Consider the following 25,096-nt stretch of genomic DNA (forward strand, 5'->3'; position numbering starts at 1 on the left):
GCTCTGGGCTGTTAGCACAGAGTCCGATGTGGGGCTCGAACCCATGAACCGTGGGATCATGACCTGAGCTGAAGTTGGACACTTAACCGACTAAGCCACTTAGACTCCCCTCTTATATGTCTTAATAGAAGATAGCTGGATTCTTCTCCCTGCTTCACCTTCAATCTGTTGGGATATGTTGGTTCTGGTTGAGGTATATGAAGGAGATGTGGTCTTACTGACCACTGGGGACTGGGGTCTCAGGGATCCCCAGAGATTCTTGAGCCACACGTGGAGAACTGGCGGTCTAGACTGATTTGACAGCAGGCACTCTAGTACAAACACTAACGGCCTGGATTTCTTGGAGATACTCCTGATGCTAGGATTTGAGATGTGGTCAGAACAGCTCCTGGGCCACTCTCCTGAGTTTTCATGCACAAGTACAGCCACAGCAGGTGCATCTATGGAGCAAAGTACACACAGAGACCCTAGGGGTTCACAGGCATCCGAATAATGCAGAACTCACCTGGGGCAAGAGCACAGGCTGGCACACCCTGGGTGCCACTCACTAAGGCAAGCAGCCCAGCAGTGTAGCCCAGTGGCCAATCTGGGTGACAGAAGCCCAATCAGAGCTTCAGCTACTATAGCACCTGGGCCAGCATGAGAGGCAGCTCTTCCTGCAGAGACTGGCCCAGGTCCCAAAGGCCACCATCCTAACAACCAAGTCCTAATCAGACACAGGAGCAATAGTAAGCACAGCAGCAGCGATTTGGCCCTGCTTGCAGTCCAGGGTCACCTGTCATGTTTCTTGAAACCCTGAAGTCAGAGAGGCATGTGGAGCTCCTGGGGATGGAGCCTCAGCAGAGTGGCACAGCCCCAGTCAAATGTGCAGCTGACCTTCACTTTGAACGCTGGGCAAAATGCATCAATGAAAAAAGACTGCTTTCTCAAACACTAACAACTAGAAAGTATAAAGGGCTAAAAGGGTCCAGAGAATTCTCAGAATGAAAATTAGAGTGAACAGAGAGAGTGTTCTTGGGGACAAGTATGATGATGACATCCAGATTCCAGAGATCTCTGCTACTGATAACTTCTCCCTTCAAGACTCCCCCTTCAAGCTCACAAGGGGGTATGTGAGCAACTTTGCCTGATACTTGTCCTCCCACACCCTCTTCTACTTTAAACAGGAAAAATTCTACTAAAAATGCATCATAAAAGGCAAATTAAGTAAAGATCACACCACTATAGGATATCACAGCTTGGATGGTAGATGGGAAACCCAGTCCCCCTCCTCTCTCTGCATACATTGTGTAATAACAGTGATAGGTGATTCCTGTCTCTTCCTTTGCCACTCCTGAACCCTTCACTCCTGCATGGAGATTGCTCAGAGGCAGCTGGGCCCGCACAGTATTTTGCAGTACCCGGATGTGGCTCTGTTGCCAAGGGCCTGATATTACACCTCCTCAAGAAAATAACTCACAGGACAAGTAAAAGAAGCTTTATATTAACAAAATAAAACAAAACAAAACCTCTCACTTCTGAATGCAAGTATCGGGTGAAATTCAGCACACCTGTTCTTCAAGGTGTCCATTTTCAAGATATCTGCACTCCAGATCTCAACCACAAACCTTTTTGGGACTTCTGGGGACCTTACCCAGCAATTTCCTGTACTGCACAGTCAGGGCTCAGGCAGGCTGAGCACTCTTCACTTCCTGCTGAAACCACCATCCCTTCAAGGTAGCAGTTCCTGGCCACATGTGTTCCCACACATGCATGCGCATACACAAGTGCACACACACACCCTCCTGCCTTACACATCACTGATTCCTCCTCAATGTGCTCCAAGCTTGGGAGACCCAGCGTGCAAAGGGTATAGATACAGAGCAGCAGAAGGTATGGTGAGGCCTACTACCCACCCCATAGGAGACAATTTAAACAGGCCCTGAGAGGCATATTCTTCAGACAGATGCATGCACATTACTGCTTTCTGAATCAAGGTGGCATCCAGCCCTGTGCCTAGGAACAACAGTCTGTGCATAGAAGTGAGGCAGATGCCAGCTGAGACCTTATACTACACTGGGGCCTTGCTGCCTCACCCTCCCTCACCCTGGTCTGCCCACATCTGGCCTTACAAGATGTTGTCTGTTTTCTTGTGGTGGGGGAGAGGCAATGTGCATTGGTGCACAGAACTTGGGGTACAAAGAAAGGAAAAATGCTTGTGATTTTGGTTTTGGGAATAGGGTGGGAAGGAGAGGCTAAGGAGAGAATGAATTCTGGAAGAACTACTAAAAACAGAAAGATTAAAAAAAAAAAACTATAGAAATAGTAGAGTCCTGAGAAAATAATAGGATACTTTAGGGTTTCTAAAATTTCATGTGCCCAATATGGACTCTGAACACAGCCCACTTGGTCAGTTTTTCTTGATTCCAATAGATACTGACATCAACAGAGCAATGCCAAAAAGCAATACATGCAAGGAAAGAATTTTAGGCCAAAGTCAAATTTTTACACTCCCCCCTCCTTTCATGGGGGTTCTAGTTCATAAGGTTATAATGGATGAGTCATTGCAATCCAAACACAAGAAATGTTATAATACATTCAGCCTACAACTTACAGGAAGGCATCACAGCACCTTACTTTATTACTATAACAGCGACAGTGATGATGGTGATGATTACATCTCTCTACTTTCATAGAACTATCCCTAAGAAACTTCAAGCTCTGCAGTGGAGAATTATAGGAACAGAGAAAATTGTGTGAGGCCTGTGGGTCTATTCTCTGGTTCAACGAGGAGCTGAACTGACTCATACTAGAAGCATGAGCGTCTGTACTATTTTTAAAGAACTCTGGGAAAGCGTGGTTCTACCACCTTAGGTTCCTAATATAACACTTATTTCTATTTGTGGGATGGCTAACACCATCTTCCATGTAGTCTTTCCTTGATTAATATATCAACTTCACAGAAGTCCTATTTTCTAAATGTTTAAAGCTCCAGATGTGTGATTTATGCCTTACAGACCCTATAAATGGGGGGTTGGGGGCAAAGTCTGTGCCTCTCATCAACCCCCTCCTTTCACCCCACTAAGGAAATACCTTGGGTGCCATGCAGAATATTGTGACATCACTGTAAGGGCTGAATGCTTTCCACAAATCCCTGCACGCCACCACAAATGGCTCCTCTGCCACCTAACCAATGGCAGCACTCCACTTCGTTCCCCCAAGTGCTACAACCTATTGGCAGCACTGAGACCCTGGCTAGCTGCCACAGAGACTTAGTCCGGGCAGCCCCTCTCTCCCAGTGAGCTTTCCTAGGTCCCCACCATGGCTCAGGCACAGCGACCAAGTATCTGCTTTTCCGGGGCAGAGTGGGTGTGGTGAGATGACAGCCCCGGTGGGGGGTGCCTTGCTCTTTATTTACGGCTCTGTGACACTTTTAAAGTGCTGAATGTTCCTAAAGGCTGGTAAATTCTTTCCCCAATCCTACAGAGACAGGGACGTGGGGGCAGGAAGACAGGTGGGGGCAGGAATTGGAATCTACATGGACCTTAATTGCCTCAAGTTTGTGAACTGTTAGTTTAAAAATACTCTTGGAGACTTTAATGGCTGAATGAAAATTCACACTCATTAAACACCATGGTCGAAGGGGGGAAATTCAGCCTGTGTTATATGAATAACTTCACAGCTTGAAGTTCAGAAGGTAAAACAGTAAGAGCTATAATCGTAATGATTATTATCTTATATATTTTGAATTTTCTTTTCCCTGGGTGGGTTGGCTACTCGAGTCTATCCCATAACAAGTCGAACAAAAGAAAGGGAGAAGAACAACCCCATAGAAATACCCCAAATTGGTGTCTGTCACCCCCCCCCCCCAGCTTTATCTTCCTTAAGAAGCTCTTTCCTGACCACTTGATGACAGGCTTACTACCCTTGGGGGGGCTCCCTAGCATGCAGCTGCACTCTGTCATAGCACTTATCACTTACAGAGCCCATTTTCTCGAGTAAGCTCTGAGATAGTATCTTGATCTTTTCTAGTATCTTTAGTAGGTAGCACATCACATGACTGGCACAAAGTCAGTGTTCATTTTAGATAAAATGCTAAAGAAATCCTTGGAAGGAAGGGTCCCAATTGGCTACTCTGCTTTTAACAATGTCTAGCACAGAATTCCACCAAACACTAATGACTTCAGTGATGAAGTTTTACCAAAGGTTTTCATATCTCATAAAAATTATCCAATTATAACGATTCTAGGCAGTGTAAACAGTCACCGGAAAAAGAACCTCATGGTTGCTATTAAGTTACCTGTTTACAGAATCCTATTTATATTAATATATTTACATAAAATGTTTTGCAGGATATAAATGTAGGAAATGATACCTATGTTCTGTAGGAGGAGAGGTGAAAGCACAGTATAGTCAAATGGCATGGGGCGCTCTGAGGGCAAGGTGTGGCCCACATCTGCCTGACTCTAGTCCGCAGCCAGGTGCCTTTGATGACACTGGCAGGCAAGTATCAGTGAGCAATCATTAGACTGACTACCAAATCCCTAGAATGCAGACACTGTGAGCCCATCCAGCTGCTAGAATAACATCTTTTTAATCCACTAAGGTCCAAGCATTCATCCGATACAACTTTTCATCATGCATTTTAGAATCTAGAGTCTCACGATCTCTTCAGAAAGAAATCTAGCTAACTATGTTCCAATCAAAGATGATTGACAGGATTTTCTGAAAACATAGCAGAGGAGTAAGAGCAATTACAAACCCTTTAGAAGTCTATCCCTCTGCTATGTTATAAATGGAAAAAAATACATACATAAACCCATAATTCTCTCTATAGGATTCATTTAAAATCCACCCCCACCCCATCGCCACATTATTAATTTAGGAAAATGTATCAGAAAAAATATACAGCTGCACAAGTAACCATTTCTTCACATTTTAGAGCAGTGACTCCTGAATGCTCCCTAGCTAGCAGTCTGTCTGTCTCTCACAGTCTCCCTCTCAGAGTCACAGTTTGCTTTCCTAAGGTCTACTGTTAGTAGACTGGTGACCCGAGAAACAACCCAGTAAACCACCCACATCTTGAGAAATACATCTTTTCTGTCAAATGCTGTTTTCAATGACTCAGGGTGAAAAAAAGTACCCATGAGTCTAGTGATAAGTAATAGCATTTCTGGGGGTGGGGTGGGGGGGAGTTAGTCTCATGTACAGAACATTTAAAAAAATAAAACTCCAAAGCAACAAACCTGTGTATTTATGTATAGCATCTCCAACAGGAACAAACTGATCACAGAAGAGAAAGAAGATGAAAAAGCCTAAAACACATCTTCCTACAGAGTCAAGCCCTGAAGCGTTCTCAGAGCTGATAGACCCTTCTTAAGGAGATACAAACTTCTTGAGAAAGAGTTTCTACTCTTCTCAACTCTGTCCTCAGACCAAACTTCAGGAACAACCACCACAAACCCCAGAGAGCAGGCATCATCCATAGCTGGCCTCTGAAAGTGTACCTTTTTTCAAAAACAGGTCTTTAAACGGGGCCTCCTTCAGTGTGCTGTTGTTCAGGTGGTCACTGGACATACTCGAGTCCTCTGCCAGGGGGAGTCCAACCGTGACGCAGTCCCCCCCTCCCCGCCCCCAGTTCAAAGCATCCCTTCAGCTTCAGGCAATCTCCTCTTTAGGCAGCTCAGAGCTGCAGTTATAGCCAGCGCGGGGTGTGAGTGTGTGTGTGTGTGTGTGTGTGTGTGTGCGCGCGTGTGTGCGCGCTTCTGTCTGTCTCTCTCTCTCTCTCTACTGTATCAGCAGGGCCCAGCCCAGGTGCTAGACTCAAATGCTGTGGCTCTGACCGCAGACTGTGGCTACCAATTATCAACTGCCATCCACAGAAATCAGAAGCTCTGTGGTAGGAAGCTGGTGGTGTCACAGAGCAGATAACAAGTCCAGGGTCTCAAATCCTGACAGCAGCTGAACACCCAGTGTTGTATTCAGCAACATACATCAATGATTAGTCTGCATTTCTCATGTTTGGCCTCACATGGGACATGTTACACATACGGACGGGCAGAATGCAGCTAAACAGATCATCTTGTTCCACTGCATTCAATAATCTTTTTAACAGGCAAATATCAAACCAGACAAGGCAGAAAGGGGGAGATCTACAAATCTCAACACAATATTTCTTCCCTTGGTCTCAGCTAGAAGCTTTCAAGGTTGAAGAAATGGAGAGAGAGCTTACCGAGGCAGCGCGTGCAAACAGGCACAGACTCTTACCCACTCAAGCTTCTCTGCTCTGGATCCGGCTTTAAGAGCACGTCCTGGCTTGAAGTGCCCACAGCGTCCCTCATGCCAGGAGCTAGGCTGCAGGCCATCCTTGGGGTCCCCCTCTCCCCAGAGTCTCTCTCTAACTGATGGGAGCAGTCCGCATGGCTTTTGCAGCTAAGCTGTGCACTAGCAACTGGCAAAGTCATAACCACAGCAGGAAACACTCAGTTTCTCCCCCTCCCACTCTCGCTTCCCTGTCAGCCCTTCACTTCTCTCCCCTCTATTTCTCAATGTATGGTAGCAAAAATATACCACAGAGAATGCTGTAAAGTCAGGACTCTCATTCTTAACTACTAGGCAGTTTGAGTTTACAACGTTCAGAAATTAAAGAGTCCAAATGGTAAAGCAGAGACATCTCTCAGGAGGGAGCTTTTTCCTGGTTCATTTTGTGCAAGCACGGTCTCTGTCTCCCCTGAGGTCTACACGGTTTTTCATATGTGCGTTAAGACATCTCCGGTGCATTCTGATGCCCTGGGGCTGTGTGAAGAGACTTAAGGGAAGGCCCTGTGTCTGCTGTAGCACTTTTCATAAAAAATCAGTGTGGCCACAGTGAAAAGGGCAGAGTGCCATAGTAATACTGCAAATAACCCCAGCCACAAGCACTGCTCTGTGCCCAGAATAGCCTTTGTTTTTCCTTATTTAGGATAAATAGCAATGACATGTGGGCCATAACAATAGTTTTGGCTGTAGGAGGAGTTGTCAAAGCAAAACTAAACGCTGTTGGTTACTACCAGCATTAGAAACGAAGACAGTTACGTCAGCAGCCTGTCCCTGCTGTCGGCCCCAGCATGTCACCTGGGGCTAACAGCAGTGTTCTGGGCTTGATGTCACCACCACGTCCTTAGGTTGGCCAGAAGACACCACTATTTCATGTTTTAATTACTGGTGGTGGAGGCAGGAAAGGAACAAAAGAACCATCAAGAAGATTTTTCAGAGATTTCTTGTGGATAAAAGAAATGGGAATTTCAGCAGGAAAATTAACAGTTGCGTACATTTGCATGTGCCAATCAAGACAGCCTGATTTTTCTCGAGCAATTTCCAAATTTAAAACATAACTCTCCTTTCTTGTTCTGCTTTTCCCTAATTTCTTTTCAGAGTCACGTGGCTGGGTGAATGAAGAAGGTGAGGCTCAGGAAACTGGGCTGGGGTGTGGTCACCAGGGCAGGGGACCCTCCTCAGAGAAGAGTCAGCATCAAGCTTTAGACACTATGGCTTCAGACTGGCTCTGCTGGTCTTTGACATTCCCTTGTCACTACAACCTCAGGTCCTTGCCATCTGGGGATGGCACTTTCTAGTCAGTTCGGTACGAGTGATCACTCGAAATCAAGTCCTTAAAAGGGAATATTCATAAGATTGCATATGACTGTCATGCAAGTCTGTTTTTGAAAATCAAGGAGTTAGTCAATATTATGAAAATATTGGTCAATGTTATAAAAGTTGGCTCTGTCGTTTGTTAACGGACATACCTACATTTTGAAATGACTGTGAATAGTCCACTTTGGGGTTTAACATTAGTTGAGATGCGTATTTCATGTATCAAAAACAAAAACAAAAAAAAAAACAAACCCAAAACCCAGCATATTTTTCACCTTTAATGGCTGTATTGTATTCCACTCAGCCTTAACACACTTACTTTGTTTGGCTGGCTTCCTTATCACTGGGCATTTGAGCCATGGGAGTCAATCTTAATTAAGCTCCTTGTTCATTCTGTTCAATTGTTCCCAATGTTTAATCTATTTAAAAATCACTTTAAAAGCTTTTGACTTTATGGATGAGTTTGTTTTCAAAACAGTGCCCAAACCGCACAGCAGGCACACTGCTGGCTGAGGTGGGTGTTTACCAGAGTCGCTCTGGGCTGTGTTTGACGTGTGCTGGCCATGCTGCCTGATTAACACCAGTGTGTCACCACCCGTCAGCATGCACTACAGGGTTGTCAAGGCTAAATCACCAGGTGGTGGTCTTGATTTTGTTCTATTTTCTTTTAAGCACTGGCCTGGGAGGGTGCTTCAGGAAGAAAACACAGAGGTCAGACCAGGGGTTCCCAGAAGCCAGGGGTTTATGTCCTGATAAACACCTAATTCTAGCTGATGGGATGTGGATCGCTGTGCTGGGGCCTTTTAACTGATGAGTGCCAATATTTCTCTTCCCTTAATTCAGAGAAAATGGCAGTACACACAGCAGAAGGGTGTAGGAAGAGACTAGTCTGCTGAATAAAAACACGTAAGTAGGAAAGTGTAAAAGCCATTTGCATTCAGGAATTCTTTCTTCCCTCCTGGTCTTTAAATATGGATCTCTAAAATGAGTACTCTGATGGGCTAACTGCTTTTACTAGCAGTTAAAAAAAATGTCCCAAAGCTGTATGTGGTTTCCCTGAGTACAGCAGAGACCTTGGAAGTCTTGCCTAAGATAGACATTTTCACAGGGTCTGTTGATAGCAACAAGGACTTGAAGAGCTGTTGTCTCCACAAGCCCACTCTATCAACATCTTCAGGTTTCCTCTATAAAGCTCTTCATTTCATTAATTCATCTGAAAAATATTTACTAAGTGATTACAGACCCTAGGAGGAAATATACTGGACCTTCAATGCAATCTGACAGACAAGCATTTACTGTAGGGCTGAACTTGTCTTAGGTGCTATGTGTATGTAGGTAGTTACTTATTTAAGAAATTGAACAACCAAGCTCTAAGGACTGGCTTCCAGCCAGGTCCGAATGTGACAAGCTGAAGCGACTAGGAGCATCTGCAACCTCAGTGGCCAAAAGGGGCAGCACAGGGCAGGGGTTTTAGCTCAGGGGCTACTAGGGGGTCATTAGCTTCACAAAATACCTCTAGGTGGTAAAGGGGTGCTCTGCTATACCAGAATCTTTCTCTATCACATATAACTTGGGTTAGCATCTTGCCTGGTCCAATCCTTGCATTTAATCACCATGGGCTTCTTGGTCATGCCCTGCTGTCTCTTGTCACCATATTCCCACCCTCAAAGGGTATCCCACTCACAACAGAAATTTTCACAGATAAATATCATTTGGAGAGTTAGGAATATTTTATAATGATTATATAGCAGAAAATTAGAATTTATAAACATTCTAAAGATCTACTGTTATGTTCTGGGCACTTTCAGGCACCGTATATCTTTTACCTTCATGTCATGTTTTCTTATTCCCACTTTATAGGGGAAGAAGCTGAGGTTCAGAGAGGGTGAATACTTTGTCCAAGGTCAAATGGCTGCTAAGAGGCAAGCTGCAGGTCGGAACCCTGGGAAGCTTGACTCAGAAGCTCCTACCCACTCTATCTATCATTCTGCTTAATGGGCAGTGAACCTAGAATTATCCAAACTAAAGTCCCCTGAACTAACCAAAGTATGTCAAGCAGATCAATACTCGGATTTTTAAAGCCTGACTGCTTGATTCCTTTAAGGCACTAACTTGCAAATCCATGTTAAAGATTCTGTATCTCAATGTTGCCAGAGGCTCTTGGAACCATTTTATGTGACTTGTATATCTGTTAATGTGACTCCTGTTAAGAATCAATGGTTCTGTCCATTACAAATTCCTATTCTTTGAGGTTTATGACTATGCTGTAAAATTCTGCTCTGAGGTGAAGTTTTCCACATAAAAATTAAGCCCTGGAATTTGGCCTTTAGAAAACAAAACAGTTCATTTTAAGTAAGTTTGCTACACTTAAAGTCATGAATGAGGATTTTAAAATAACGCTGACTCCTGTAGACTCAAAACATAGTAATAGTTTGATATTTGTGGACATTAGCCTATAGCATGGAATAATCTACTAATGTATTCTTAGTGTTTAAAAAATTGCAACACATAGGTTTTTATGTAGAAATATGAATGCTCTGCATATGTTCCAACCACAGTGCTTGATACCCCCATCATCTGGTAGAAATGTCAGCAAATATAAAAATATGCAACATGATAATAGAGCTAGCAAGCTGACAAGGTGGATTAAAAGCTTATTAAATAAGTTAGTCTAAATTAAATAGCCTTAAAATAGCTTCCTAATATGCAACAATACTCCCTATATTAAAAGACTTTGGAGTTTATCTATGCCACCATAATATTTTTTCTTCTAATGAAAAAAAGAATTATATATTATTTTGTGTTTATGGTGATATAGATTTTCATAATGGCTAAACTACTCCCTACCAAGTAGGTTACATACCTTTGAAAATTGCAGTTACTCGTCCAAGCCCCAGGAAAAAAAAAATAAGGAAGGCAATATAAAGTTTTCATGGTGGCTAACTTCTGGGACCAGTTAGACCCAAGTTTGGGATCCAGTCCTGCCATCTGACCATGTCAGCTTGAGCTAAGCCCCTGTTTCCTCATCTGTAAAGTGAGGCCAAGAATACCTGTATCATAGGGTAGAAGGCAGACAGAATAAGAAGACATATCTAAACCCTTACCCCCAAATTCATCCAAGGAACAGCAGCATCGGCATCACCTGGGAGCTGGTTACAAATACAGCATCTTGGATCCTGCCCTGGACTTTACTGAACCAGAGTCTGCATTTGAACCATATCCCTAGGTGATTCATCTGCACATCAAAGTTTCTTCTGAAACTTTGGTCAAATTCAAACTCCTCATTCAGATTAAATGAGCAAACAGGGGCTTGAAGAATATATAACTTGTGCACACCACACAAAGGAAATGAGAGTAGAATCTAGGTCTCCCGTTTAGAGCCCAAGCGATTGCTACTCAACAATGATTTTAAACAATGGTACTCAACATGCATGGATTTGTATGCACATCTGTGCAAAATCATGATGCTGCCCTCCTGGGCTAAAGGCAAGGCCCAGCACCACAGGGCAGGTGTTTGTTGCTGTCTTCCCCACTGTACTAATGGGCTGTTACTGATCCACCCACACCTCTTAGAAAAAAGCAGGAGAGGTGGACTGTGTTGTCAGGGGTCACAATAATGGTGAAGCCAACTAGCTTATGGTAACAGTCTCTGGTGTTGGAATACAATTTCTAGGATATTTGGCATGCCTCATAAAAACTTCAGCAGTCCCCGAGGACTTCTGGATATATATTAAGAAAGAATTGTGATTTTGCTTTCTGGGAAAACTCAAGTGCCATGAGCAGACTCTTCTTAAAGGCAGAATTATGAAGATGCTGTCAGTCCACTCCTATGAACTTGGCCTGACTCTCATGTCCTCCTGGGCCTCTCTGTTCCCTGAGAGAGCCAGATACCAGGAAAGTAGAGTCCTGGCACTTGGGTTCCAGAAACAGCTTTCCACTTTTTTTTTAGTGATTTTTTAAAAGTTTATTATTTTGAGAGAAGGGGAGTGGGCAGAGAGAGCAAGCGAGCCTGAGTTGGGGAGGGGTACAGAGAGTGGAAGAGAGAGAATCCCAAGCAAGCTCCACGTTGTCAGTGCAAAGCCTGACATAGGCCTCGAACCCAAGAAACAGTGAGATATGATCTGAGCCAAAATCAAGAGTCAGACACTTAACTACCTGAGCCACCTACATACCCCACCGGCTTTCCACCTGTGTTGCATGCATTCTTTCAGCAGTCACCTGCTGACACCTCCCAAACTGTTTTCCTATCAACAAGACCTGTTGATGGTGCCTTCATAAAACTGCCACATCATCATCAAGGGGGGTTACCCATTAAAGGTGTGGTAGAAATGATCTACTCTAGCCTCTTCACATTTCAAAAAATATGCATATATTCTATATACAAACACACCAAATATTTTAAAATTTAAAATATTCAATATGGTTATTTAGAAAAATATTTAATTTTGCTTTTCAAATATTTTTCTCAATTTCTTCCAAAAGCTAGAAGGCTGAATAACCTTCACAACGCATCCTATTTCTGAGAAGACCATAAAAAAAAAAAGCTCAAGATGTTGACAACTCAGATCCTAGATACTACGATTCTATTCCCAGTTCTTAACCCCATAAAAACTTTAACTGCCCCTTGGAGATGGAAATACCACTTTCATTAGCACTCTACTCCAGGCAAACATTGTGCATTCTTATACAGTATATGGCACAGTACATGGCATCTATACTTGCTGTGTGTCATTGCTAAATTACTGAACAATGCTATGATCATTATTCTTGAAGATTCGAAGGCAGAAGTCCCTGTGCAATCACAAGCATTTCTTAGACAATCTGAATGTGGAGGTGAGGTGCACGTTGTCGTCTCTGGTGCTTCTCTTTGTCTTGCTTATAAGTTCTAGGATGTGTTTAGGTAGTTCTGAGACCTTTAGGTTCCTGGCTTTTGTGAAAGCATTAATTTATCCAAAGGTTGGGAAAAAGTCAAAGCACATTTCGGGGTTTTAGTTACTGTTTTAAAGCATATGCTAAGGCAAACACTAGAAAAATCACAGGCTAAAATCCAAGTTAATCCAAAATCACATCAGATCTATATAACTATACTCAGTTCTCATCCTTGGCACTTTAAGACAAGCCTAGCACACATATGCTTTAAAAACAAGAACCACTGCTCTCTGGTATCAGATCAACTTTGAAAACATGAGGTCAATCCTCATTTCTGTCAGAGCAGAGCACTCATTATATACCAGTCACTGTGAAGAGACAGGATACAAAGGAAGCCAGGAACTGTCCTGTCCATGACATCCCTAGTTCATCCTGAGCAAAAGCTAGTGAAGTGCTGAGACTGGCAGAGTGCTCAGCAAGGAGCAGGTGAATGAATGAATGAATGAATGAATGAACAAACAAATGAGGGTCCTATAAAAGGAAGAGTTTTTAACCTAAGTAATAACAATAGTTACTACTTACATAGCACTTACTATGTGCCAGGAAGTATTCCAAAGTATTTTACTCGTTTAATTAAGCCATTTAATCCTTACAGGTGCCATATGAAATGAGTACTGATTTTTATCCCAGTTTTACAGATGAGAGAACTGAGTCACAGAGAGGTCATGCCCAACATTGTGCCCAACGTCACACAGCTAATAAGTGGCAGTGCCAGGACTTAGATCAGAAAGTCTCACTCCAGAATCTACTTTTATCTACTAATCAGAACCCAAACTGTGACTGGTTCAAGGAAGACTCCTCAGCTAAATCCTATTTTTTAGAAGGAACTTGATTAATAAGCCCCATTTAAATGATTCGAGGAATGAATTAATTCTCTGAGACCAAGGCTCTTGGAAGGGCTGACAGAACACAGAGACCATTTAACTCTACCATTTGAGAAGGAAGTCTTCACATCTCAAGGAAGACACTGTTGGAAGCAAACTTAATTGCACCCTTGGGTAATTATTCCTTTAGGTTAAACTAAACCAGTTCTCTGGTAAGTTAAGGCTATTGTCTTTTATCCCTTTCCTTTTCTTGGGCTCTGAAATGATGAAGTGGCTGGTTCTATACTGGTAGTATAAAAAGGTAAATAAAAATAATGTAAGTATTGATAAAAATCAGAGTTTTCCAGGAAAAAAAGCATCCCATCCTTTTTTTTTTCTATCTCTAGTTTATTATGTCCATAACCCTTTCTCTTCTAATTTAAAATGTCGTCTTCATTTAGAGATTCATATTGGAACCCATTCTAATACTGAAAATAGTAATGTGCCTGAAGGAATTGTTCAGCTTAATATCTTATTCATTTGTGAATTGAAAATTACTGAAACTAAAAGACAATTTTTAAGCCCACTATAATGTCAGTCAAATTTCTTTGTTTAAAATGAGGGATGTTGGGGTGCCTGGGTGGCTCAGTCAGTTGAGCGTCTGACTTCAGCTCAGGTCATGATCTGACGGCTCTTGAGTTTGAGCCCGGTGTCGGGCTCTGTGCTGACAGCTTGGAGCCTGGAGCCTACTTCCGATCCTGTGTCTCCCTCTCTCTCTCTGACCCTAACCCACTCGCATTCTGTCTCTGTCTCTCTCAAAAATAAATAAACATTAAAAAAAATTTTTTTAAATGAGGGATCTTTCTCCAAAGGCAATGAAATCACCACAAGGAAATGGGCTTGAGGCCTCTGATTAGCTAGAGATAATGAAGATCAACTAGGCTTTGAGGACATCTTACCACCATGAAACAAACAGAAACCCAAATCGTCAGGAGAGTAGGCACTCAAGAGTGCCTTTTATGTGGATAAGGGGAAATGTGGTCCTGTTTTTACAAAAAGTGACCTTAACCAAATCTGTTATTCCCAATAATAAACACTCAAAATTAGTAAACCAATAGAATACAATAAAATAGAGTAGCAATAATAAAAATGTTTGGAATTTTCAAACAGGATGAATGGTTTTCTGGCAGAGACTCAATCTTGGTTATACAAATAAAACAGAATTTTTTTTCAATTTAAAGGGCCAGAAATGGTAATATTGCAGATGCCTTTACAATTTTTTCCCTGTAATGTGCCTAACAGAAAAACTTTCCAAACTGTCTATTTACCATTTATTCCTCTTAAAGGCAGAAATCCTGGCCAAGGCTGGCTGCAGGGTACAATCTGGTCACACATACTCTTGTTGGGGAGTCTTAGTTCAAACAAATAGCATATAGAGAACCTTGATCAGATTTCAGATAAATGGCTCCTAACTCTTAGGCTGTAGGTTATCTCTGCTGTCATTCTGCCCTCAGAACACTTCAGCCTTAGCTCCTCCTGGTAGGGTCTAATGCTGGTCAGGAGACCAGTTTCTAGTGCTACCTCTACTGTTGCCTGAGACTGCCATTAGTAAGTCATATCAAGGCTCAGTCCTCAGATGTTCTCTCACTTCACTGCTGGGATCAAATTCCAGTGTTCTGCACACTTCAGTCCTTCAAGGCCCACCTTTAGGGTTCTTAAAATATCTGCATTTCACCTGTACTATAATTTACATAATAGCAACTTTTAACTGGACTTTAATTCATTTGAAAAAATCTCAAGCTCTTCTAAGTAATAACACTTATGAAATCACTCGTATGATATGCTAGGGATTTTTTTGTGAAGTATATTATTAAAAATTTACAGTAAACATATATTTGAATAAAATCTTTTAATAGTATTTATAAAATAAAAAGAAAAATTTCTTACTATTGCCCATTTAAAAAGAAATGTTTTGGGACACCTGGGTAGCTCAGTGGGTTAAGCGTCTGACTTTGGCTAAGGTCATGATCTCGCTGTTTGTGAGTTTGAGCCCCGCATCAGGCTCTGTGCTGACAGCTGAGAGACTGCTGCCTGCTTCAGATTCTATGTCTCCCTCTCTCTCTGCCCCTCCCATGCTCATGCTCTGTTTCTCTCTGTCTCTCAACAATAAATAAACGTTAAAAAAATTTTTTTTTGAAAGAAATGTTTGTAGGGGTGCCTGAGTGGCTCAGTCAGTTAGGCATCCAACTTCAGCCCAGGTTATGATCCCACGTTTCGTCGGTTCAAGCCCTGCATCAGACTCTGTGCTGACAGCTCGGAGCCTGGAGCCTGCTTTGGATTCTGTGTCTCCCTCTCTCTCTGCCCCTCCCCTGCTTGCGCTCTGTCTGTCTCCCAAAAATAAATAAATATTTAAAAAATTAAAAAATAAAAAAATAAAAAATAAAAAGAAATGTTTGCCGTAAAATTTAGTTTTAGTCAATTACATAAGGAAAACATGATTTATCCACATATATATTATAATGTGTTTGAAACTGAACATACTTAAAACATACTATGGAAAAGCCACTTCTAAAATAGGGGAGTAAGGAGATCCATGTTCTCACTCCCCAGGAAAGCAACTAACAAAGATTATTTAAAATTAACTATTTAAAGTCTCTGAAAACTATCCAAAGGGCATACAACAAATTAAGAAATATTTAGGAGCAAATTAAGCCTAAAGCAAGAAGAAGGAGGGGAATAAGAAAGATTAGAGCAGAAAATAATGAAATATAAAAAGAATAGAGAAAACCAAAACCAAAATTTGGTTCATTGAAAAGATCAACAAAATTGACAAACCTTTAATAGACTGACAAAGAAAAAAGGGGGAAAAAAGACTCAAATTACTAATATTAGGAACAAAAGAGGCAATGTCAGTGTACCCATCTTGCAAACATAAAAAGTATTATATTGAAATAACATGAACAACTGTATGTCAACAAATTAGGTAACTTAGATATAATGGAAGAATTCCTAGAAAGGCCCCTACTACCAAAATTGATTCAACAAGAAATAGAAAGTCTGAATGTACTTATAACAAGTAAAGACATTGAATTAGTAATTTTATAAATTCTCACAAAGAAAAGCCCAGGCCCAAATGACATTATTGTTGAATTTTACCAGACATTTAAAGAATTAATACTCTTCACAAGTTCTTCTAAAGAACAGAAAGACAGAGAACCCTTCCCAACTCATCCCAAGAGGTAAATATTACCCTGATAACAAAATCACACAAAGACATTACAAAAACAGAAACTTCTCTTATAAAATCAGATGCAAAAATCCTCAACAAGATATCATCAAACCAAACTCCAGCAATATATATGCTGAACTGGGATTTATTCCAGGACTGCAGGGTTATTTTAACATCCAAAAATCAATTAAAGTAATACACCATATCAATGAAATAAAGGACAAAACCATATGATCATCTCAAAAGATGCAAACAATGTGGTAATCAAACAATGTGGTACTGGCATAAGGCTAACTATTACCAATGGAATAGAGAGTCCAGAAATAAACCCTCACATTTATAGTCAGTTCATTTTTGACAAAAGTGCCATGACCAATCGCTGGGGAAGAAGAGTCTTTCCAACAAATGGTAATCATACACCTGGAAAGATCTAAATCTAAGAGCTAAAACTATTAAAAAATTCTTAGAAAAAACCATAGGAGTAAATCTTTGTGATCTTTAATTAGGCAAAGCCTTCTTAGTTATCTCATCAAAAGCAGAAACAATAAAAGTAGATACCTAGTAAGTATTTTAACAAAATTAAAAATTTGTGCATTAAGAAAAAGTGAAAAGACAATCCACAAAATGAGAGAAAATGTTTACAAATCATGTGTCTGGTTATATATCTAAAGTATATAAAGAATTTTTGTAACTCAATAATAAAAAGACAATCTGATTAAAAAATGAACAAAGGATCTATACAGACAATTTTCCAAAAAGATATACAATGACTAACAAGCACATAAAAAGATGTTCAGCATCATTAGCCATCAGGGAAATGCAAATCAATACCACAGTGAGATTCTACTTCCCACCCACTAGGATGACTCTAATCAAAAGATTGATAATAACAAGTATTGGTGAGAACATGGAGAAATGGAAACCCTTAAACATTGTTGATGAGAAAGTTAAAAGGTGTAGCTGCTGTGGGCAAGAGTCAGGCAGTTCCTCAACATTAATCATGCATTTACTATATGACCCAGCAATTCTACTCTAGGTACATAAACAAGAGAAATGAAAATATATGTCCACACAAAAACTTCTATACAAATGTTCACAGCAGTAAGCTCGTAATAGCCAAAAAGTAGAAACAACTCAAATGTTCATCAACAAATGAATGGCTAAACAAAGTGTGGATATTTAAAAACATGTTTTTTAATGTTTTATTTATTTTTGGGACAGAGAGAGACAGAGCATGAGCAGGGGAGGGGCAGAGAGAGAGGGAGGCACAGAATCCGAAGCAGGCTCCAGGCTCTGAGCTGTCAGCACAGATATTTAACTATACAAAGAAATGAAGCCCTGATACATGCTATACCACATGGATGAACCTTGAAAGCATAATGCTAAGTGAAATAAGCCTGCCACAAAAGACCACATATTATATCATTCCATTTATATGAAATGTCTAAAATTGGCAAATGTATGGAGACAAAAAGTAGATTAGCGGTGGTCTAGAGCTGGGTGCTTGGGAGAAAATGGGGATGACCATTGATGGGTATGAGGTTTCTTTCTGGAGTGACAAAAATGCATTGATTGTAGTGATGACTGCACAACTCTATGAATATACTAAAAAATACTTAAATGTCACTTTAAGTGTGGGGGGGGATTACATGGTATGTGAATTATATCTCAATAATAAAAAAACTATGAAATGAAATTGTTTTATCATTAATGTAACTACTTAAAGTTTATGATTTTTGTATTTTCAGCTTTAATAATCAATGAGCTTGCTTTTGCAATTTTTGTATTGTGTCATTGTTTGTAAGCACCTTTCTAGGTGTGAATGATGCTTATTCTCAATGAATATAAACCTAATCAAAATATAATTATCAGTATATTTTTCTTCTTTAACATTAAATTTTGAAAAAACCAGAACATCTATCAGGATAATGAGCCATATAGATCTAAGCAAGACATTGAGATAAATTTTCAGAGTGAATATAATTTTTTAATCTCCTCACTAGTATTTCAACATTAGTGTTTTCTTTGTTAGCCAGTGGTTCATGGTGGGTAGAAGTTAAACAGTATTAACTGGAATAAGTATCAACTGGAATCACCATGGTGGCTGGCAGTGTTAGCTGAGTGGCAGACGGGCCTCTAGAGGGACTGAGCCAGGAGCCACCTCCTTTAAGTTCTATTCCCACCAGGAGAGCTCATGGGCATATAGCCTTGTGTGAAGAGGGGAGATACAGGTGTGCACATATGAATATATGCAAATGCTAAATGAGGATGTTGATGGGAAATCAGGATATAAGAATGTTTGGGAAGAAAAGAAACATTTTAAAAGGCTGCCCAATGTTCCCATCCCCATACTCCTCTATTCTTAGGCCACAGGCCAGACACCTAGATGCAGGCTGAGCCTTCCTGTGGCAAATGATCACAGAGCGTCTCATATGTAACCATCTCTGGCAAAAGCCCTGTGAGGAAGAAGAGAAATCCTTGCCTAGGTCAGCTCGCAAAAACCTCACAATCTTGCTGGGAACACAAGACTGGAAAACAACAATAACAACAGCAACAACAGAAAGGCAATTAGAAAATTTTAAATACTATTATTTTGCAAATAGTATTTCATATATTTAAAAAGACTTCTACATGCAGACTGTCACTTAATAAGGTTTTCAAATGTGAGTCAGATAACAAATTCATAAGAAATTGCTAGAACCTGAATCACTTCACCAAGATTTTGCTTCCTTCTACACCCCAACTAGGAACCATGACTTCTACAAGAAACTACAAATTCCTTCTAAAATACTTGTAGATTATATGTTTTACTTTTTTACACCCCCATTTCTCATCTCAGACTTCCAAGAGTTAAAGGCAACATTAAAAACTGAAGGGATAACAACACTCATAATTCTGCCTTGGAAAAATCATACCTACACTCTTCATTGTGTAAGATATTTCCTTAAAAGGGTTAAAAGCCTGGTTGACCACATAGCATCAAGAGACCAAGCTTGCAAGTAACAATATTTCCTATACACTCTACCAAATAATATTCATTCTTTGGCCTACAGCAGATCTTTCCATAAAAGCTGTATAAGACAGGTCATTCACTTTTCTAATAATGGTGTTACCCTTTTTCTGGCATCAGAGAGAAGGGAAGATTTACTGTTTTTCAGGCCATGGGTCACAGTCCATTAGGGCAGTCAGGGCGGTAGACTGCAACCAGCATTTAAAGAAATAGAATAGAATGGAAAATATCGGAGTGCACATAGCAAGGGTAAGTAAGCACTGTGAGACGGTTTGTTTATCTATAATAAGGATAAGCATGATGAGAAGGTGTGTTTGGGCTCTGAATGTATGTACCTGTGTTTGCATTGGGTTTTGATAGAAGATGTATTTCTCACTGTAGGTCAGGGTTGAAAACTTTGAAAGGCACTGGGTGAAAAGTAACTGACTATTCAAATATTTCATTTCTTCCCAATTAAACAGGGTAAATCATCTCTCTCAAAATTCCATTCTTCATCAAGAACATACTAACAAAACACTATTGAAGGTCTTTTTGAGGTTTGTGGTTGTAATTCAGAAGACTAACACGCGCACACTGGGCTAGAATCTGACCCACTACCTGCAAATTGTGTGTAATTCTGGATTAGTCACATAACCTTCCTTAGCCTCAGTTTCCTTATCTATAAAATGGTCATCCTCACCCCTAAATGCCCTAAGAGTGTGATAAAAATAAAGCAGTATGTAAGTGGCATATAATTATAAAGCACACATGAGTTCTCATTGGCCTCATTTACAAGTGATAGCTGAGTTCAATATTGGCTCCATTGTTCACTATCCTTGAATTCAACTCTGCACAGACTCTGTAGAGTAGTTGCTCTCAACTGGCTACAGATTTTATCACCTCGGTATTTTACAAATACCAATACCTAAGCCTCATCTCAAACTGACTAAATCGAAGCCCCAGAGGTGGGCTTAGGCATCTGTAATTTTTAAGGCCCCCCAGGTGATTTTAGCAGCCAGGGTTAAGAAATACTGTCCTAGACTGGATTACTGCTATATTTTCCTTATTTTAAAAATTCAGTCTGCTGTCTTCCTCTTTCTATATATTCAGGCTGGCAGGCACTCATGTACACACACACACACACACACACACACACACATCCTTTTGGAATCATTCCTTCATATTGCAGCTGACTTCAGAAAGAAACAAAAAACTAAGGCTGATTTACTTAAACCTCTTCATTCCTATTCTAATTTACCTAGTAATGTTAAAGGTGAAACTCAAAATCTTTGACACCAAACCAATTTATATAATAAAATCTTTAATCTAGACAAATTATTGACTTGGACATTCTCAAGGAAATCTCCAAAGAGTTTTTTCTTATTTATATGGCATTATTTTAAAATTGTTACAAGAGAAAAGAAATGGAATTCTACAGTGAGTATACAGTGGACAAGACTTGATTTCACTCCTTTTGCTAAGTTTACTCCCTTCCACCACACCTTTACCTCATTTACCTCACCTGAGAAGGCCTTAATTCTTAAGGCACCTTTCCTTTTCTCCAAAACCCCTCTTTCTCCTCTGAGCTTCTTCTCTCCCTTTTGACTTTTTTTCATTTTATTATTTTTTTAATATGAAATTTATTGTCAAATTGGTTTCCATACAACACCCAGTGCTCATCCCAACAGGTGCCCTCCTCAATGCCCATCACCCACCCTCCCCTCCCTCCCACCCCCCATCAACCCTCAGTTTATTCTCAGTTTTTAAGAGTCTCTTATGCTTTGGCGTAGGAGGATGCTGGGCTCACCTCGTCCTGCTGATCGCTTAGATTTCACTCTCCCTTTTGACTTTTTATTTCTTTCTAACTTTCACTATGTGAAGTCTGATCAATCCCTGCAATCTAAGTCCTGTTATGCTCATGGCAACCCTGGATGTAATGACCTCCCCCCCACCCCCCGCCCTCCCGGGGAAAAGACAGACCAAGGAGTGCTAGATGCTTATGGTCATGGCAACCCTGGATGTAATGATCCCCCCACCCCCACCCCAGGGGAAAGATAGACCAAGGAGTGCTAGAGCAGATGAAAGAGTCTCAGGAACATAACTATGGGTTCTGTTAGAGATGGAGTCAGAGACAGACATCTTCCCTCTGCAGATACCTTGACTCAACTCTTTCTTGACTTCTGGGGTATATGTGAGTGAGCACAGCTGTGCTGCCATAATCCATCCCCCAAAAAAACATCAAAACAAGCTAGGCTGTCAGAAGAGTCCGTGGGAAGAGCAGCAAAAACTTTGATTCAAATAGAAGAAATATAGTTCCTGCAAACTCTCTCTGGGTCGCCACCAAGAATGTGCCAACAAAAACAAATACCTTCAGTCTCTCTGGATGAAGCTGAGTGTGTTGCGGAGGCCTGAGCTCCTTTTCTACATCTCATGAGCCACCACACACAGACAAAAACCCAAGCTGAGGAAGGCAACCTGCGGTGGCATCAAACTATCATTTCACTGTCTTTCTCCTACCACAGGTTATTTTAAAAAGATGAAAACATTCTGGAGGCAGGTACTAACAATAAAAGAAAAACAGAAAAAAAGACAGAGGGATGGATGATTTAGCTGAGCTTCCTGAGTGCACAAACAGCTGAATGAGGGCACCATAATACATAAAATCAATGTTGTTGGACTCTGGGATTAAGGTAGCAGTTCCTCTGAAATAGGGTCAGGATATTTCCAAGGAACCAGTGGTGATCATATGATTCTTTGTGAGGGGATTATGTTGATAGCACAAGAACAATTCAGTCCTAAGAGTACAGAGGAAGTAGGCCTAAAATATGTCTTCTAAAACTGGAGCTGCTTATGGAAAACACCAGGTGAGTCTGTTGCAAACTAAACCATGGGGATACAACGTGCCTTTTGTTTCCTTACCTGATATGGTAAAACAACCAGATATATTATACTTTTCTAAAAAAACTTCTAAAGCAAGGGATGTAACTGAAATTTTAAAAATACTGCATAATTTTGATGATATATTTGAAAATATATCCCTTATTGAAACCCCATTTGTGAATTTAATACTCTGCTTAAAAAAGTGATAATAATCCAAAAATCTTCAGAAAATAAAGAAATCAATATACAGATTTGTTTCCTAGCCCCCATAAATTATTATTTTATCTATAGAATCCCTGTGTAAAAATGTTCAGCTCGAACTGGTTCACTCAAAGAAACTCAAAATGATATTCAAATGGGTAATAAAAAGGAAGCATCTGCCAGGGATGAGAGAGAAGGCACAGGTGCAATCCCAAACATAGTGACACCACCTCTAGTGTAAATGTCACAGGGGTTTCAACCTCAGGCAGGAGTGAGTCTGTCTTTTCACAGTATTTTCATAAAGTTCCTCAAAGTGTCAGTGAGATAAGAGGACAAGTAAATTATTCTTGTGAAAATATTATTTCATAGACGAATGATGTTGGACTGTGTCCTCCTCAGGAACCCAGAAAATGATGCAACTTACAAAAAAAGCTTTCTCAATTCCAGATATGAGGTGTTCCTTGAATCTAAAATAAAGAAATTACTGGTAACTTAAAGGACAGCCATCCAATTTACATGAAACAGATCCAAGGTCAGCTATAATTATTCAAAAGTTATCTGGGGGCTAAATGTTTAAGGCTGAAAGTGACCTTGTTCTTTTTTTGTAGACACTATATAAGCTAAAAAAAAAAAAAAAACAAAAAACAGACAAAGGATTTGATATGAGTAAGCAGGATTATGAATGGTAAAGGCTTGATCATAAACAACGGTTCTTGAGTATTGGAACCCCACTATGTACCTGACCTGGGCAGTGGCCCTAGAAAAAAATCCAAGGACCTACAAATCTATACAAAGATCCAGCTATCTGAGAGAAGTTACTCTGCAAAACCTAACATCACATGTCTACTGGAGATGGGAAGGAGGGTTTTATAAGGAAAGGAAATAGTAATTGGAATTGTTTACCCTTCTGTGTCTTGAACCATTCCACCACCTTAACCTAAGTGTGGACCCAGGAATTACCAGGTCTTCAACTTGGTAATTGAAGGGTGGGCTGAGGTAATTGAATGTGGGTTTTCCTGTGAAGGATGATGAACAGTTGTCTGCTCTCAACAAAGGCCAGGACAGTGTGTTTCTCATATTCCATGCATCTAGCACAGTGCCTGGAACCTGGTGAGTGCTCAATAAATATATGCAAAATATATAAGCATGACACCACAGACAGAATTCTGGAATGGGATACGTAGGACAGTGGTTCTCAAAAGTGTGGTTCCTGGACCAGCAGCATTAGCATTAGCATCACTGGGAACTTGTTAGAAATGCAAATTTTCAGGCCCACCTCAAATTTACTGAATCAGAATTTCTGGGCATGGGGCCAGCAATCTGAGTTTTATGGACCCCTCCAGGAGACTGTAATGCATGCTAGAGTTTGGGAGCTACTGACCTAGGGGAGGCATGACATTTCAAGACAGAAAATCTCTAAGAAAATGAAAACAGATACAATGTTTTAATATTGCCACCTTCCTAGGCAGTTAGATTTCCCTAAGTCTTTCATTTACTATAACTCAACTGGCAACCCCTTTTGTCTTTTTGATTAAATATAGTGTAATGTTTCAGGGACACATACATGTACAGATCCACCCTAATTTTTTAGGCACTCAGACTGTTTCAGATTGAACTGTTTGAAAGTTAGATCCTTGAGTATTTTAGTGTGTTTGTGAGCAGACGTGTGTGTATGAGTGTGTCGATGTGTTGTAAATAAATATAGAATCAGAAAGTGTACAGTATCTTCAACTGACCTATTCTGAAAAACTGTATGATGAGAAACAATTTCCTGAAAGGGACTCTTGTAAAATTAACAATCTCGTCATGTGCTCTCTGACTTCCAATGAGACTACAGAGAAAATTATTGCTGTCTGGGAACAGACAGCCTCAGGGAAGCCCTTGCCTACATAAGACAGCCTTCCCCTATTTTCCTAAGTAGGGCCTCTTTTTATGTAGTTTTACTTAATGTTTTTTAGCAATCCACTATTTTAAATTAATACTGTGACTGAATCAATTGGTTCTCTCTCTAACATTTCTAATTTCTGCTCATTTCATATGAAGGTCTAATTTTTTCAAGAATTCCAGAGATGGGGTACCTGGGTGGCTCAGTTGGTTAAGCATCAGACTCTTGATTTCGGCTCAGGACATGATCTCACAGTCACAAGATTGAGCCCTGCATCAGGCCTCATGCTGAGGGTAGAGCCTGCTTGGGATTCTCTCTCTCCCCCACCTCTGCCTTTCCCCCTCTTTAAATAAAATAAAATTAAACATAAAAAAAAAGAATTCCAGAGACAAAGATAAACTTGTGGACCATTCTATATTTTGAGTTTCTTTAATTTCCATTTTGACTCAGCATTCATTTTCATCTGCAATGGAGAATATAGTACTAACAGCCATGTTCATTAAAATGAATTTACAAAGAGGCTATTGAGTCAATATATCTTAATGATCAAAAGAAAACTCTACTTATGA

The 25,096-nt window shown here is 40.4% G+C and overlaps 1 protein-coding gene and 1 long non-coding RNA gene across 12 annotated transcripts in view; one reads left to right on the forward strand and one right to left on the reverse strand.

Annotated features, from left to right (window-relative positions):
- LDLRAD4 (low density lipoprotein receptor class A domain containing 4) overlaps positions 1-25,096 on the reverse strand; it is a 172,671-nt gene that overhangs the window by 33,481 nt on the left and 114,094 nt on the right. The window contains exon 1 of one of the 11 annotated variants that reach the window (XM_042961946.1): positions 6,247-6,366. The exons of 8 other annotated variants lie outside the window; for them this stretch is intronic. Coding sequence is in view for 1 of the 3 variants with exons in the window: in XM_042961939.1 (XP_042817873.1) it covers positions 5,487-5,556 (70 nt within the window). In the remaining 2 variants the exon portion in view is untranslated. Of the gene's footprint in view, positions 1-5,486; positions 5,707-6,211; positions 6,367-25,096 lie in introns of those variants that run through there. 2 more of the 11 variants (XM_042961944.1, XM_042961939.1) reach the window with 2 other exon arrangements.
- On the forward strand, positions 2,991-9,824 carry LOC122232512. The gene is made up of 4 exons (XR_006209832.1): positions 2,991-3,676; positions 7,393-7,419; positions 8,455-8,517; positions 9,472-9,824. It is a non-coding gene; the product is annotated as an uncharacterized LOC122232512 (long non-coding RNA).

This window comes from Panthera tigris, chromosome D3 (assembly GCF_018350195.1).
Source record: "Panthera tigris isolate Pti1 chromosome D3, P.tigris_Pti1_mat1.1, whole genome shotgun sequence".
Taxonomy (NCBI): Eukaryota; Metazoa; Chordata; class Mammalia; order Carnivora; family Felidae; genus Panthera; species Panthera tigris.